General features: G+C 36.1%; 1 protein-coding gene across 2 annotated transcripts in view; it reads right to left on the bottom strand.

The window, feature by feature from the left end:
- Positions 1–18230, bottom strand: part of LOC135685465 (gamma-aminobutyric acid type B receptor subunit 2) — a 56723-nt gene that overhangs the window by 32057 nt on the left and 6436 nt on the right. For both annotated transcript variants that reach the window (XM_065201422.2, XM_065201423.2), the window contains exons 2-7: positions 6346–6609; positions 5581–5718; positions 3534–3707; positions 2062–2172; positions 1616–1681; positions 1136–1324 (exon numbers count right to left, since the gene is read on the bottom strand). In XM_065201422.2, the coding sequence (XP_065057494.2) occupies positions 1136–1324; positions 1616–1681; positions 2062–2172; positions 3534–3707; positions 5581–5718; positions 6346–6570 (903 nt within the window). In that variant the 5' untranslated portion in view covers positions 6571–6609. The remainder of the gene's footprint in view (positions 1–1135; positions 1325–1615; positions 1682–2061; positions 2173–3533; positions 3708–5580; positions 5719–6345; positions 6610–18230) is intronic.

Genomic DNA, 18230 nt, shown 5'->3' with positions numbered 1-18230 from the left:
CACTACACATTTTTTATATGTCGAACGCTAATATATGCATGCAACAATTAATAATTGCTGTTAATTGCCAATTAAGGATTTCTTTTTTAATGAAAATTCCTCCTGATTGGCTTGGTTTTAACCAATAAGTACTACTAAGGAAAAATATTAACCCTTCCTGGTCTGTTATCAAGACAATGCAAAACTAATAAAAACACCCAGTATTTCTTATGTGGCAATATCATTCAATATTTTGAAAAGTCAAAACCTCTTTCTGTTTATCATAAAGAGTTTGACACCAGCTTCAATTTCAAAAACAAAAATTATTCATCTGATATTATATTTTTTCGCATATCAAGCTCTCATGTGCACATATGAAGGTGTTGATAATATGTAGTAAAGAGGAATTTGACCATGAACAGTGCCAAGTGCCAAGTGCCTGGCGATGTACCCTGGGTGCCAGAGCCTCAGAGCTCAGAGAGTGAAAGGATGAAGAACGGGGGAAGGAATTGCAAAGGAGAATGGAATAGTAAAAGGGAGAGGCTCTGGCGCCCAGGGTACATGAAAAAGTACATCCAGAATTTTTTTGTGACAAGATCCCAAATCAGCACCAAATGCTATCTATATCGTCATGAAATGTATTTTTTAAAAAATTTCAACATAAAAGCTTAGAGCAAGACTAAAAATGCTTGTTTTAATTTTGAGGTATAAAATGGTAAGAAAATTTGTGAAATGTCTCAAACAAAACTGTCAATTGAATAGCTCTATTTTTTTTAAATTGAAAAAAATTCACATTATTAGCCTTGTACGTTTATCAATAAACAAATTAGCATATGAAATGAATGAACAAATGTGTAAATGAAATAATACAAGAAACAAGTGATTGAAGGAATGAACGAATGGATTTATAAAATAATTAGCTAGAAGTCTAATCATTAATATTATAGGTCTATAAATGAACGAAAAATTTGATGAATGGAAACTTCAATTGAATATCAATTGTATAATAAATTAATTAATCAAAATTTTTTTCTACATTTAAAAAGTAATCGGCTACTCTTAGCATAGTTTGCTTATTGAATCTGGTTGGAAATCTTCAATGACTCCTTTCAGAGCTTCAAGAAAGTATTCAGAGCTTTAAAAATGAATTTATTACCTCCCCAGTGACAGTAGTCTCATTTGTCAAAATGAAATTCAGTTGGCCAATGGTTATGGCGTTGTTAGAGGCACTGATGATGTCTGATGCTTTGCAAGTTATTCGAAAGTCTTCTTTCTTTAGTCTGTCTCTGATATTCCCATGTATCACCCACACGTACTTTTTGCCGAAAAGTCCAAGACGATGGGCCTGGAACAATAAACGATCAAGGTGCTGCTAATGAAGCGGAAATTGTCTAAGAATATTGACATTAAACTAGATCGATCACAAATCTCTGCATACCGTCGCCATAGTATACAACAAATTGCTTAACAGCAACTTCATAATTTACTTAATACATTCTGAATAGTTAATCGCAGATGTCACTAAACTCATCTATACCTTAGGTTTATATGATGTATTTTTAAGATATTGATATGGTCATTGTTTGCATGAGTTTTGACAATTCAGTAAATATAACAATAATTTACAAATACTCACAGCACAGAATACTTTGCGAGCAACCAGCGAAAGGAAATCACCAATGAAAATTCGAATATTTTCTTCCTAAAACAAAACAGTGAAAAGAATAGGTCGGAAAAAACAAGCACTAAATATAATTTCAAACTTAGATGGCGTTTATTACTTGTAAATTTATAAGAATTTTGGAATGACATATATATTTCACGATTGCTTGACGATTGATTTTGGGCAAACTAGTTTTGCGATGGCAGATCAAAAACAACAACTAAAAGTTCAATAATTCATTATTCGTTCTGTTTGTGTCTTTCTATAACTTCCATTTATTTTCAAAGAAAGATCATTTTCTTGTGTAAAATGGAAAGTATCAAAAAAATTCGTAAGAATTCGGAAATTGGAAATTAGAGTTAAAATGAAAATTAAGAAAATAAGTAAGAAAAAAGAGAGCTTGAGTATGACCAAGATACCTTGAACTTCATGAGAGCCTCTTCAATGTTGCTATCCCATCTACTGACACCAACAGGGCCAACTACTGTGCTTCCATATCTTGTTAAACTTTTGTGAAGTAAGGAAGAAGCCTAGAAAGTAAATTGATGGTAAGAAATTTTCATAAGATTCATAACATAACGTAATCTAATATTTCATAAAATAATATGATATAATATGAAATATAATATACTATAATATAATATAATATAATATAATATAATATAATATAATATAATATAATATAAAATAATATAATATAATATAATATAATATAATATAATATAATATAATATAATATAATATAATATAATATAATATAATATAATATAATATAATATAATATAATATAATATAATATAATATAATATAATATAATATAATATAATATAATATAATATAATATAATATAATATAATATAATATAATATAATATAATATAATATAATATAATATAATATAATATAATATAATATAATATAATATAATATAATATAATATAATATAATATAATATAATATAATATAATATAATATAATATAATATAATATAATATAATATAATATAATATAATATAATATAATATAATATAATATAATATAATATAATATAATATAATATAATATAATATAATATAATATAATATAATATAATATTATATAATATAATATTATATAATATAATTTAATATAAAATTCATACAAAACACTCAATTTTTTATACTGTTTTTGCAAGGGTAATATTTATAGCAAACACTTTTTAATATGTACAAAATCATCTTTATTGTTGAATATTTGCTTTTTAGAAAATTGCGTTTGATTTATGAACTTATTTATTTGTAAGGTGGGGGGGGAGGGGTGCTTGTTAAAAATGAATGCTTGAGCGTAATGAAGTTTGCTTAGTTCAATTCAGTTCAGATTTTATTTTTAAATTCCACTACATACAATTTATCGATAATAGTACTATTACAAACAACTAAACTACAGGAATTACACAACAATATTACAGTAAATCAATGCATCAATCAATACAGAAAATTAATACAATGGTACAAAACATAGAAACAAGATAGATTGTATGGAGGGAATTACTTAAAGGAGGAGCTCTCTCAGTAGGTAGACTTATCAAGGAGAGAGCACCCCCTATTTCAAATGTATCTCATACAAATTTCATTTCTTTCATTTATATCATGATGATGACCAACACTCGAACCCAGGGCAACCCACAGCCGCAGACACAGGAAACCCCCAACCAGCAACCCAAGGCAAACAAAGCCGCAAAGGGCCCCCAGAACCCAGCCGCTTAAATAAATTGCCTTTTTGCTGTTTGTTGAGACGCAGGAAATTAACCAAATTGGTATCAAAAAGACTAGTAGCATGTTCAAAAATCGGGCTTGCTAGAGATGGTGTTCTTGCATTGGATCTTTAGAATATACGGAAAAAAATAAACTTACCAGGGCAAGAGGAGCGTCATCTCGATCGTATATCAAACCAAATCTTTTCCAATTGAATCTGGAAAAAAGATGAATTCTCGCCCAGTTGAACATCTCCGTGGATGGGACTGTTCGGAAAAAGTACGGGAACTCCAGCAGGTTGTTAAAGTACGCATAAGTAGATCCAAAGGAAATCTATAAAAAGATTTCAAGGTCAATTATGATTGCTGAAAATCAAGCCACGCATAAGGACTTTATAGCCAGCCCTTACACGCCAGCCCTTACACGCCAGCCCTTACACGCAAGCCCTTACACGCCAGCCCTTACACGCCAGCCCTTACACGCCAGCCCTTACACGCCAGCCCTTACACGCCAGCCCTTACACGCCAGCCCTTACACGCCAGCCCTTACACGCCGCCCATGGTAATACTCCTAACAAATTAAGAGACTGGAGAAAGCAGTAGAGTTTAATTATCATTAGGGTTCAAGAATAAATAGATCTCAATCTTCCCATAAGCACAAATCCAACAAATTACTAGAAATTGGCAGATCTAGCAATTTTGTCAGAGCAGAAGAGTTGGTGACAAACGCAAACGGTTCGACGACCGAGTTGCCCTCGGATTTGCGAAAGATGCAATTGTTTATCAGAAAGATCGAGAGTATCATGAAAAACGGCTAGAAAAAGAAGTTGAATAGGGATAAAACCAAGAAGGAGCATGATAAGAATAAACATCTAAAAGTGGAAGAAAAGTGGAAGATCTGATCTCACCCTAAACCAAGGGACACTTCACTAAGTGACCTTTAACTTAGCGACCCTTTTTTAAGCGATCCTTTACTAAGCGACCCTATACTAAGCGACCCTTTACTAAGCGACCCTTAATGAAACCAAGCGACCCTTAACTGAATGACCTTTAACTTGGCGACCCTTCTCTAAGCGACACTTTACTAAGCGACCCTTTACTAAGCGACCCTTTACTAAGCGACCCTTAAAGGACAAGTGACACACTTTTCACCCTATCTTTTCTTTTCATTAACTTATAGATCATCTTTTAGAAGTAAATTTTTCCTGGTTTGGAACAAAAAATTCTAATCAGGGGGCGCAGGGGGCGCGATTTTGCTTTTTATCACGTGACCCTATGACGTACATTGTGATAACTCAGAATTTTCCTGTAATTGATAGAGAGTTTACGAAACACGACGCGACAGGTCCAGACGAACTGTATTCGTTTACAAGCGTGTTGTAAACGTTAATATTGCACTCTATACCAGTAGCAGCAATAACAAATTATCACAATCTACGTCACGGTGTCACGTGATTCATTTCCCGCCATAATTTCAAATGGGTTTTTAAGTGGGAAAATGAAATCAGAAAGGAAAAATATTTCAACAACACTCTCATACAGCATTTTACTCTAAGTTAAAAGAAAAAAAAAATTTGGCGCCAAAAGCGTGTCACTTGTCCTTTAATTAAACCAAGCGACCCTTAAGCAAGCGACCCTCAACCAAGTGACAAATCGACCCTTTACTAAGGGACCCTTAACTAAGCGACCATTAATTGAGTGACCCTGTACTAATCGACCCTTTACTAAGCGACCTTAAACTAAGCAACACTTAATTAAGCGACCCTTTACTAAGGGATATAAGCGGCAGAGGAAGATTTGTGATCAAAGCGATGCTTCATACACGTTTCATCTACTCAAGGTGAAACTCAAGCTAATAACAAATTTCGTATGTTCTCCTTGAACTGAGAGATACAACAGCAGGTAAGCAGGTTTCAATAAGAGGATTACTTCTAGCTGCAGATTTACACGCTAACTTGGCATCTCAAATTTTCTGGCCGTTGATAATTTTACTGTTATATTTCTATTTGCTATCAGTTTCAAAGACTTTGATAATTTAAATCTGAATGTGTAGTATAGATTTACAAAGGATTAAAATTATCTTGCTAAGTAAATTAAAAAGCAGTCAATACGCCCAAATCTACTTGAAGATTTCAAAAGTAATGATTAACAGCTGCTGCGTTTTTCTCTTTTTTCAAACCACTCACGCAAAAGCCAAGTTTGCTTACTTGAGGAACAGCTAAAACTTGCAATGCCTCAGCAATCGGTTGCAGTGCTTTTGTAAAAACAGGGCCGAGAAATGCAACTTTTTTTGGCTTATCTTGCATGAACAGGCCAAGATGCTGAATTGCATAAGCTGCCATTTCCTAAAAAGCAACCAATCACTGTCAGTGGGCGTACGACAGGGCAACAAGGAAACCAACATATACAAGTTATAATGACTACGAAAAAATCGAGAATAAGAATTTTGGTTGATCTTGATACATACGCTAAATCAATAGCTGAATGAATACAAAAACCATTTTAAGATTGTAATATGGAGCCGATGCTACAGGATACAAAATTCTACAGGGTAAAGTAACGCCAAATGTAAGATGTACAAAAAGCTTACAAAAACATATTAGATAAAATTACATGCACTAAAAAAGTTTTTAAGGGGAGTGGGATGCATCTGTCCTCAAACGAAAACAAATGTCTCGAGGTTAAATGTTTCTCTGAGATATGTTTGGGCGGCTACCAACTAGAATCACACCTTGCCCTACATTCGAAAAGAATTGCTTGAATTTTAAGCCATTAAAATCTATAATAGCTGGATAACACTGGCGCCGTAGAGGGAGGCTCGGGGGCTCAGCACCCTTGCTAAAATCAAAAGTGGTTATGGGGGCAGGAGGGGGGGGGGTGGCTTAAACCAGTATGACTTGTTGCAAAAAGATACCTTACTTGGCAAAGTGAATTAACCCTGTTTTATAGTTTTATATGTTTCCAAAACGTACCATTGTATCTCCGATATCAAGTTCAATCGTGTAATTATCTGGTATAACATGATTGTCATTTATCCAGTCTCTTGCCATTTCAATTGCAGTCGTATAACCAAAATGGTCGTCATTGGCATAGCTTGGTATGAAACAGCCGATACTGAGAGACTTTTTCTGTGGACTAATACCAGAAGCTTGAATCCTTGAAACTAGGACGGCGATCATAAAAACAAAAACCAACATCTTGCTGGTCAACGCTTATCTTCGATAACGATTCATCAACTGCAAGACAAGGAGAAGCGTTACAATAATGTACTTTTCAACAAACAAAATATCTTCAAAACATCTAAACATTTGCCTACATCGAAAACCTACGCAAATCCCATTAAAACTCACTTAAAAGAATCAAAAACTTCATCTAAACATTTGTCCCATCAAGAAAATAATCCAACACTCATATACACACCCACCAATAAAAAATTTCACCCATATCCTCAAAACTATCCAAAATTGTCACCTACACATTACCTGCGCCCACCAAACCATTAAAAAAAATAATTAAAAATGTCATGCAAACATTACACCTACAGCCTACACAGCGGCATACCGTAAAAATGTGCGAATAAAGGAGAGGCCACGATAGCAGGCTGCTCGACGAACTCCGGAGGAAATCTTGCGGCGAAAAATCGATAAAATAGTAGTATATAAGGAACACCGCAACGTGACGAGAATAAACAACAAGAAACACACAAATCAGTGATGGCTAATATTTCGCCCCGGCATAAGGGGCTTCATCAGAGCAAAAGTGAAAATACTGTAAAAATCAGACCCAAAAACCCTATACTAATGTCTATTGCTATATGTTATATTTGAGGTAAAAAATCCGAAAAATCGGTTTCCAAGCCAAAACTTTCTTTAAAACATCAAAAATTAACAATTTCTTTTATTTTGCATTAACTTGGCATCAACGGCATCATTGCATGCCAGAAATAGACGTTACATGGAATCTTTGGATGGAGAACCTTTTATCATAATCAGCACCACAAATGTAACATTTACACTGTATAAGTACCAGTTAAGGTACATATTTAACATTTTTTAAGCTTTTGATACTTATTTGGTACCAAAGATATCTGGGCATTCCAGAAATAGATGTTTTTTTAAATTTTTCTGCTTGGGAATGTCATTTTCGGATTCAGCAACTCAAAAATAGCATTATATTTTGAAAAGCTATAGGTTTTTTTAAACGTAGTGGCCTTGGTGATGCTTCCTCTTTAATGGCATTAATGGCATCTCAGGATTCCAGAAATAGATTTTTCTTGGAATATTTTGGCTTGGGAACATTGATTTTTGGATTCGGCATCAAAAATTACATTAGTTGAAAAGTCAGGTTGCACAGGATAACCATTCGACACACACTAAATAGAGGTCTGAATGATTCAACCATCAACTTACAAAAAATACCTTATAATACCTGAAGTGCTTCCTTTGCCTGTCGAGATTTGCTTGAGAACTTGTGACCTAAAGCTGTTTTGTCGGCAAACCTGACATCTGGCAGTTACCTTTATAGCGCACAATTTTTGAAGCATATTTTCTCCAAAAAATTACGACACACAGAAACTGTGCACCCGTTGATGGGAAGGGCGTCTTTATTCACAGTGCAGTTACTGCGTATGTGTATTACTGTTTCATAAGAGAAGCGAGCTGCGGAAAAACAGCGGCTGAAGAGGTTTTCGCTTAAATGTATTTATGGTCAATAGGGCCCGAGCATTTCCGTGCAATAATTGGCAACATAAAGGTTTTGCACTAACACTACATCAAGCTTATGAATTACCTCGTTCTTTATAAAATTTTCTAAAACAAAATATTTCACTTCTTGGTCTCCTCTTTCTTAGAAACAAGGTTTCCGCACGTTGCCAAGTGCAATGCTTGATGCAATATAATCCTGTATTTTCGGCAGGCCAAATATAATCAGAATGGGGATAACTTCCTCTATAAATATGGCTTTTGGGTTAATTTTTCCTATGAATATTTGATAAAAGCAAAATAATTGGAACCATGAAGTAAGCTGATAGCGTTTTGTGTATAAACATGCCCAATGAAAAAGCGATTGATATAGTTCCGCTCAGATACAGTAGATAGGGAACCAAAGAAGTACCGATCATATATCGTGACACTTGCTTATCTACTGTAAAATATGATATCTAAATAGCATCGTGACACTTCCCTATCTGATATCTAAATAGCATCGTGACACTTCTCGATTTGATCCTCTTCAATCTCTGGCACGTCAATATTTTAACGTAAATGGCGAACCAAAGCCAGTGAGAACCAAACTTCACATTACAATGTTTCAGGGTTGGGTGCGCGAATGACGAGAATAGCGTTCCGCCCCAGGCCCGTAGACAGATAAACTGGATTCGGGGGGGGGGGGCATGGATAGAAATATAGCTTTTCCTATACCTGCCTTACGTAATACTGTCAGATCAAGCTGCGCTTATAAGATCTTCAAACACCAATTTCGCAAATAATTGGGGGGGGGGGTATTGCCCCCCTGCCCCCAGTGCCTACTGGCCTCATGATAAAGGTAGAAAAAAATATTGCTCCAATGAGACATTTTTCAGCAAAGTGGAATCATCAAAATTCGAAAAGTTCCTCACCTTCTGCGGCAACCATTGTGCTGCCTCAGGTAGTAACTTTCGTGTACTTGTTTATTGCGACACGAGCATCTGCAAGCTAGCAAAGACCTAACCTACCTAAGTAAAAGTCTATTTAATGATTAAATTGTATTACTGTATTAAATTGTATACTTTGAGTACTATTGAATGTCTTTTTCCTTACCCAGAAAAATTTAGAGCGTTGGGAATATTGAAAAATCACGGGAAAAGATCTACAAAGAGCTTTCTTAATATGTCTGTTTTCTTTTAGGGACATTTTGTTAAAAAAACGAGTCCCCCAAAAAAATAATAACCCCGCTCTAAAGATCTGCTCTTTCTTGTTTGTTGAATTCATATCTTGTCGTAATCTCGATGTTTGTGCGTCCTTTTCAACTGGGATTCCATGTTTTCACTCCGATTGCCGAGCCCCCCTGTCGGAAGTTCAAGCTCCTCCGTCGGAGAATTTCTAGCGCCACCACTGCCCCGTACTGTAAAATAAAACAACAGACCTATCCTTGACAGTTTGAGGTATCGAGCAGTGCATTTGATTCCTAGTTTTATACTAAAATAAAAAATCGTTCACGATAGCGAGTTTTTGAGATATCGGGCTATCTAGACAGTGGGTTTCAACTGTACGTACTAAAGGAACTAAAGGCCAAGCACCAAAGACTGGTTCTACTTGTAGTGGGAAATTGAGAATGCAAATATGACTTGCAAAGAAAAAAATTCGCTTTTTCAAAAACAAAACGGTGAAGGCAAAGAAGCTTGTGCGAAAGTTCCGACACAATGTTCTATTCCTTTTTCACAAATAAATTCAACAAGCTTGAAATTAACATGACCAAAGTGGAAGAAATTAAAACGCCTATTGTAATTCAGAGTTGCCCAAAACAGTCACTGGGACTTTTGATGGGGAGGAGCTGATCCTCTAAGCTGTCCTGTAGTATGATTAAATGTAATTAATCAACACAAGTAATAAGCATGCCAACCTCGCTTTAAATTTCTTGTTACTTCTTGTCACTGGTTTAGTAATTCAGTCACTGATTAATTCTACTTAACTAGGGCGGTGCCAAGAAATTCAAAGTGGTGGTGGTGGGGGGGGGGGGGGGGGTCTTGAGTTGATAGCGTTATCAGACTAAGAAACCACCCTTTGAAAAATGCACTAAAATCTTTCCCGATAAATTTATGTCTATTATTTCATGGGGCAATCGTTATGCTAGCGGCACATTGGAGGGGCCGGCGAGAGGCTGTCAGAGGCCCTAGGTATATTTGAAAAACGAGGGAAAATTATTGCAACCACGCCCTTTATGTTAACTAAGAATACATTTCAAAATATTTCTTACAGTCATTTTCTTCCAATCGTCTAAAAAATTTCATCACGTTTGATTAATTCCAGTCTTAAAATGAAATTCATTACTTAATGAGGCCCAAAAGACTTAAAGCTTATTCCTTGAAAATTAAGTATTAAAAGTATTTACCACACTATTATTTTCTTCTAATTTCTTTTCTTTCATTCTTTTCAATTTCTTAAAAACACTTCTTGCGAATGCACGAATTATTCGATTTTATTTTCACTCTCGAACCAATTCGTGTTACACAAAGTGACAGGAAATTGTAAGGAAGCGTTACAGCACTTCTAGGCAAGAAGCCAACGGCAGGGACAAAGGGGCATTGCCCGCCCAACTAGAATTTATTGCCCCTTTGTACCCGTCCAAAAATTTTAAGATGAAAACATGTTTTTGTCTAAAAACTTAGAATACGGCGTCTTTCTACAGGACTGTCGAAAAAAGTCGGTCTCAATAAGGTCTGTTCATCTGTGCATGCTTCAGCCTGCGTTGAATGCTTGTTTTCGGCACTGAGCAGGGTAGATTCTCCCAACAGAGACTCCAAGCTGCAAAACGAGACTCGATCTTCCTTCATTTTGAACGACAATCTTTGATATCACTGCATTTTTATGACTTTTTAAAAATGTTAAGGCGCGGGTGTAGCTACGAAGCAACAACGCCTAATTTAAGCTTAAGCCGTGTCTAACAGACACAATAAATTTCCTTTTTGGCGCACAGAAAGCTCGACATGTTGTAGAAAAGACTCCTCTCCGTCCTCCGGTGTGGCAATGAAGCAACAACGCCTAATTTCAGCTTAGCCTACGCATAATAGACATGCACAATTTTCGTACAGGGGAAGCGGCGATTTTTGCTGAAAAGCTAAAATCTCATGCTGTTAAATCTTTGTAAAACCCTTGGGTTACACTATATCGTAAGTGCTCTATAACAAGAGTTATCCTCTGGGGTGATCGCACTCCGAGAAAATCACCATCAAAGGGTTGAGATCCTCAACAAAAAAGTTCCGACTTCATTTTCGGGCCTTTTGCTATTTGTCATCGTGAATGCGCATAAGAATTATTCAAAAAATTACAAACAATCTTTTGATGGTACAAAAATTAAAGATGGCTTTGAAAAAAAACAAACATTTGAGTATAGAGGTGTCAAGAGGTGATTTTTAGAATTTTTAAAATTCGCTCCCATAACCTGAAAGAGCATCATGAAATACCTCTAAATCTGCAAAATCAGTTAAAGGAATTATTAATTGGCTGAGATATGAAAAGATGAGCACAGGCTCTTGCTCCATCAAACCTCTCTAGTTTGGTCTCAGTCCATAACTTTATAAACTCGTTATTGTAACACGCCAAAATCTTCTACGCCAAAATTCGCCATCTTGGTTTTCAGAATGAGTAGACAGTGACGTCACGGTAGGGACCCTATCGCCTCCTTCTTCGAGTTTTTGTATCGTAGTCAATGAGGGAAATCTAACAGGTCCAAGATGAGCGATATTTCCAGAAAAAGTAGTGGCAGCGAGGATGAGATTTTTGAAGGTAGCGATTACATTGTTACAATAACGAGTTCCTCCCATGACGTCACGAGAGAACGGCGAATGATGATAAAGCGACTTGGCTAGGCCGCACTATTTCGCTTAATTTCAATATCAAAACGCTTCTATTTCAAAAAAAGTTCAAATCTACTATAAGAGCAGTGCAACGCTTCAATTACGAGAATAAAAAAATCATGTCACAGGCACTTTAAAGCAGAGGATCGACAGGAGTTCTGGAATAAATTAAACTTTTGAATTGAACAAAAAGGAAATGGAGCGACTTTAGCAGGTCTTTCTTCGGATTCAATTTGATGACCCGAAAAACATCCAAACGTACTGTAGAGAAATTAAGTGTTTCTTCTGCTATCTCGAAACAATCTAAAAGTGAACGTAAAAACTAATCTTGCGTGTTAAAACTATCTGTTTGACTCTGTAGCTTTTGAAGAAGAATAAAGTGAAAACTAAACTTGATAGTTTCAGAAACAAGGACAGAAAATGTTACGATCACAACAACTCGTCCTCCTCATGCATTCTTCTAATCGAATCAGGTATCAAACACTGATCTTAGGCAAGGATTCGTTTATGAAAGTTACAAACTGTTTCTGATTCACTAGTAGTAAAGCCAGTGATATGTGTTAAGATATATAAAATTAAAAAAGAAGACCTTTTTATAAATTTGTTGAACATGTCTGTTGAATCTAGTCTATGGAGTTGAATAAAGTTGTGATCTTTGAGCAAATATATTCTATTGTGGTGTTTCAAAGTTTAGAAAGGGTACCTGAGGTGAAAATGCCCACATTTCAAGTATTTTTCGTTAACTATTGCTTTTCTACGCCTCTAATCATATTAACGCTCAAATTAACTGTATAAAAATGTCCTTCATCGTCTGTCTAACCATACATTAGACCTTACAAAGTGATGCCTGTAACACAGTGACAGAATTATAAGCAGTAATTCCCGCGCCTTTGAAATGATACCGTGTGTACTTTCAAACCAAGCATTAATAGACAGGAAAATACCTGCAAAAAACTAACAAACTGCCCGATCTCAGTTTTCTCTTTACTTCGGATTCCTTCATTTCAATGGCTGAAGATCAAATTTCCCGAGGTGGGCCATCGCAAATTGTTTTTAGATTGCACGTGATTCGTGACGTCATAAAGCATGAACAAAAGCGCCAGCAGCAACAGTAACAGCAACAACAGCAATTACTAGGTCGACTTCTCACGTGGAGAAAATATCATTTTCTAGTAGAACACCTGTCTTTCAAGTAAACTGTTTCAACCTGAAAACGCTGTATTATCGCTCTTCGGACTCAGCATTCTACATCGGGACAATTTTGTAAATCAACATAATTATTAGACAATTTCCAAAGAATTTTTGATTGAGCACGTGGCTATGGTTTTTTTGGCGAAGAAACTTGAATAACTTGTTAGGGAGATGAAACCTCTTGTCTTTTGTTTCGAAACAATGCCTTCTCAAACCAATCAGTGCTACAGGGTCATAGCACATGCGCATTAATAACAGTATTCGCTAAATTTTCGCACAATGGTAATATTCGGAAGCTTTACAACTTCTTCAGCCAAAGATGAGGAATCATTAACAAGAATACATTTAACACTCAGGCAGTCAAAGACTCAAACTGATTCTACCTTATTTCATTCATGGACTTTTGTCATTATTGCAGGCCCGTCGGCTTGAGGGGGGGGGGGGGGGGGGGGTGGAGCCCTCCCTCTAGTTGTCAAACTGTAGTATGTTTCCTTTATAACCGTGTACTGAATGAGAAGGAAAACAATGGGCAGTCCCCCCAATATGAATTTCGTTCCGACGGCACTGTTTTTGTCTCTATTAATGAAAGTTTGTGGTAATGGAGAGGCTGGATTATTGCTTAGAAATCTTTTAAATTGAGTTATTATTTATGGGCCCCTATAGCCAAGGGCCCCCGGGTCAGTGACCCCCCTGACCCCCCTCTCCTCAGCACTGGGGACACGCCTCTCCATCTCGGCAGGATCTACAATATTGGTATTTGATTAGAAATGTTGGAGGAGGAGGGCTATTGTTTTGGCAAATTCTTCTTCATGATGTGAATATATGATTTTTATACTGCCTTTAGGTATCCAAATGTTAGCCATGGGCATTATTTGTTGGTAAAATTGGCGTTCCCTGTTTGTGATCGATAACGAAATTTACGTGGTCATCAAGAATGAACACCTTTTATTTTCTAAATATTCCAGTCTGTAATAATTTTCTTTAGCACCAAAAGATGTTTATATTAAATGCCTTATCAGTAGCATGACGTCATCAAAATGGAAGATCAGGACTTTTAAGAAACGCAAAATACAAATAATGTCAATCAAAAAAACGAAGTTTTGTAACTTTCATGCCTTTCCACTGCCCAATAATTTCATTGAAAGTGATCTTCCGTTCACCTGTTAAATATATGAACAACAAAAATATGGAACAGCTCTCATGATTGTGCTATAGGATTCCCTGTCTACAAATGCAAAAATTTTGAGCAATTTGCACGATTCTGTCACTTGGATTTTCTGTCTACAAATGCAAACATGTTAGGCAGTTTGCACGATTGTGTTATTGGATATTCTGTTTACAAATGTATATTCTCGATGACCCACTGCGTGTTTTATAGTTTGCCAATACCATATGGCAATACACATTACACAACTTATGGCAATACGCCAATACACAACTTGCTATCTAAACTTATCAGACATCATCCAATGTATATTCGACAAATTAGGACAACTTTGAATTTATCGGAGAAATCTTGAAAACAACATTACATATTCACTTGTTTACCCTTTTAAATAAATAAAATGAGAAAATGATTAAAACATGTAATTGGTGGATTTCCTAGAGGATTCCCAAGAAGGGGACCTCAACGACAACCAATCAAGATTTGTCCCGCTATGATCTATACTAGACATTTATTATTCATGCTTGATTCTAGCAACGTGATTGGTGGATTTCCTAGATAATTCCCAAGAAGGGGACCTCGCTGACAACCAATCAAGATTTGTCTCGTTATGCTTTAAACAGGACACTTATGAGTCGGACAGTTTGGAGATAATCTGGTGTCAGATTTTAAGGCAAATTATAGATAATTTAGAGACAATTCGGGACACTAATAGACAAAGATGCACGATCTTAAGGATAAAAAACGAACTTCGGTCATGTTTTGATTCTAAAGAGGATGAAATTCTGTGTAAAATGATATAAGGAATTATGTTGGCAAAGAGCAATGGCGTGAAGCGCATACGCGTTAGACCGGACACAAAGGGGCGGCTGCTCAACCTATCGATAGCAAGATTGACATCTTGTCTTTTGAGTATATCGCATCAAGAGATTTTAATACTGGAGCATTTGATAGAGGTGAATATACAGAAATTTGATTTGCATTTTTGTTGTCTATATTGTATCTGCGCGTTGCTGTATTCCACAACTTAGCCATGCACTTCCGCCACTACTCTGTAGCATTTGAAACGCATAGGCGTCTCAGGCTATATAGAAACGCATGTCCATGCAGAAACATGCAATTACTCCAACATGTTCTTTGGTTTCGTTTCCTGTAGCTTAAAAGTTCTTTAACAATCTGATACTAGCCCTCATATAAAGCACTAGATTTTACGAAAGGTAAAGAGAAAGAATTGGGCCTCGAAATCAACCTTGAGGCACATCACAATCAGATTTGAGGGGATTGGAGTAGTCATCATTAACTGTATAAATTTGGTATCCTTATCAGTGAATGGGCGTGAACTAAGTATCAGGTAGCTCTCAGCTTCATAGAAGGTAATACCCAGTCCAGCCCATTTATGAAAAGCCTTAGATCGCATTTTTGCACAACATCAAATGAAATAATATTGATCCTAGAGTATTCGCCCTAACCGCTGTCAATGGAAATATACTATAGGTGAATTTATCACCGAGTTAAAATTTGAAGGAAAAATCCTGAACTGCCCAGGAATTAGCCCGTTGCCAGCACCGCGCGCAAATGTGTGTTTATCGTGAATTGTTTAATTTGATACACAAAGATGTCAGATCCCAGGGGGAGAGTACTCCTATTAAGGCCAGACAGGGGGGTCCAAATGGCCAACAATTGGCCCAGTTTCAATAATAACACTACCATTTAACATAATCTTATTTTTATTATAGAAATTTAAGAAGATATTATCTTTCCCGTATCAACAACAATTAATGGCGAAGAAATTTGTCAAAGTAGGACCAGGCGAGCACAAAGAAATGGATGTTATGCTACCATTTGAGGGTTATTGTCAAAAAAGACTACCATTTGAGGGTAATTTTTTATCACTTTAGCTTTAGCTCTTTTTGACCCTGACTGGAACCCCTCTGTTAGGCCATAATGTGAGTACCCCCCCCCCCCCCCCGGGGCATCAGATACGAAAAAAGAAGTGGAGAACTTGCGTGAAACATGTTTTTCACACCTCATAGTGTGGCGGCTGTGTTCTCCTGAATAACTAATGCGGGCTTCAGTCCAACATGGCAATTTTGCAATCGACAAAACAACATACCAATTATCAATTATCCTTGTCGTTCCTACATCTCACATTCCTCAGTAGAGAAACTGTTCGGAAAAGGAGGTGAATTGGCCTAGTTGCTCGGAAGCGGTTGGCTTAAAAATTAGTAATAAATGAAGGATTTGAGAAAAAACACGAGATTCGTTTATAACTCATCAAGAACAGGGAAGGCCAAGCACAATATTAGTGGTGGCTTACTGTGAATTTAATTTCTGCTCCTAACAATGCTCCTGTCTAGCTTTCAGCATAATCAAGTTAATTTAAGCTACGTTCATCCATATCTTTTCTTCGGTAATACACTCTTTTTATTAAGAACAATTTTATAAGAACACGAGCCTCAAAACTGGTCAAAAGTTAAGAACAAATTAAGAACAAGCTGAGGCTGAGCATCTGCAAAATGCAATTTTGAACAACGTTTTTTCTTAAAATCGAGGAGTTTTAGCGATGTGTGGGTGCTTTTTCAAATTTGTCAGCAAATTAAGGCTCTCACACTCACTTTGTTGGCAAATGAGGCCTGAACACCTCCTTCGAGCGAAAAAACTAGCAATAGCACTGCTTACACCCTCTTAATTTAAAAAAAAATTAAGAACAATCCAGCCCCAGATTTTTGAAAAAATTAAGAACAGTCAACCTGAACTTAAATTTACTAGTTCTTATAAAAAAAAGAGTGTACGCTGTTTTTTCTTATTCTAATGTATTTAAAGAATGTTATCCCGACTGGGCAAATTCCTTATGAATATTATGTGAGTGGGCTTTTCTGTACTTTCTTGAAAAAAGTATGTTCAGTATTTTAATGGTCACCAAGTCAGATAAAGGAAGAAAATGAACTTAAAAAGTAGAATGAGGGCAGATTTTGACAAGTAAGGTTGAATTTGACGATGCATGTTCACTATTTAGAGCCGATGGTAAATAAAAACTTAAACCAGTTGCTGAAACCAAGTATTCCCCGAAGGCACTGCTAAGTTACAAAACCATGACGCCAAAGAGGACTTCAAAATGTCAACCCCTTTATTCCCCACGGAAACTACCAAGTAGCAAAATCATATCCTTCGAGTGAACTGCAAACTAGCAACCCTTTAATTCCCTTAGGTTTGAAACACCACTTCCCTTCAAAGGAAGAATCACCAATATGAAGAGGCAGTGTCATAAAGCTGTGCCATTATTTTTCATGTCGATCACAATTAACCAAATATTTAAGTATAGATGCCAGTAATTATCTTTGCAGCAAATACTTAAAAATCAACGAAGTCCTTCAATTAACATCACCCATCTGCGAATATCCTGGGATAAACTTATTGCAGTGATTAAAGAACTTGTAATAAAGACACTAAGTTGCAACTCCGGTGAAATTGGACAGATACTTGCATTAAATGATGAAATTACACATAAACGAAATGTACAATAAAGAAAATGGATTAAAACACAAAACAAGCAAAAAGTATATGCCGGGAAATTATTTAAACAATATTTAAATAAATGCTTTCCAGCAATGTGCTGAAAGGAAGCTTGTTCGCTTGCGAAGTGCTAAGAACAGAGTTCACCATCAAAAGACAACGGTGTCAAGAACCTGCATGTTATTAATTATGTCTAACAGAAATCGCAGGCTAAGATGTTCAAGATAAAATCTATATCAATCCACCCGCGCCATAAAACTTTGCGATTTCTTAAAAGTAACAGCTTTCATATAAACAAAATCTTGCGAAGTTCGTCTTCCTTCGGTAAACCCTTAACCCGCTTATCCCTGTATCTTCATTGTAAGAATGAAAATCAAATTGTGGTTTTAGTATCATCTTTTCTCCGGCTGAGCGTAATGACATGTATGACAAAAGCT

The sequence above is a fragment of the Rhopilema esculentum genome, chromosome 15, assembly GCF_057945365.1.
Source record: "Rhopilema esculentum isolate cy_ngs chromosome 15, ASM5794536v1, whole genome shotgun sequence".
Taxonomy (NCBI): Eukaryota; Metazoa; Cnidaria; class Scyphozoa; order Rhizostomeae; family Rhizostomatidae; genus Rhopilema; species Rhopilema esculentum.
Note: the sequence above shows the minus strand (reverse complement) of the source record. Positions and strands in the feature narration are given on the sequence as shown.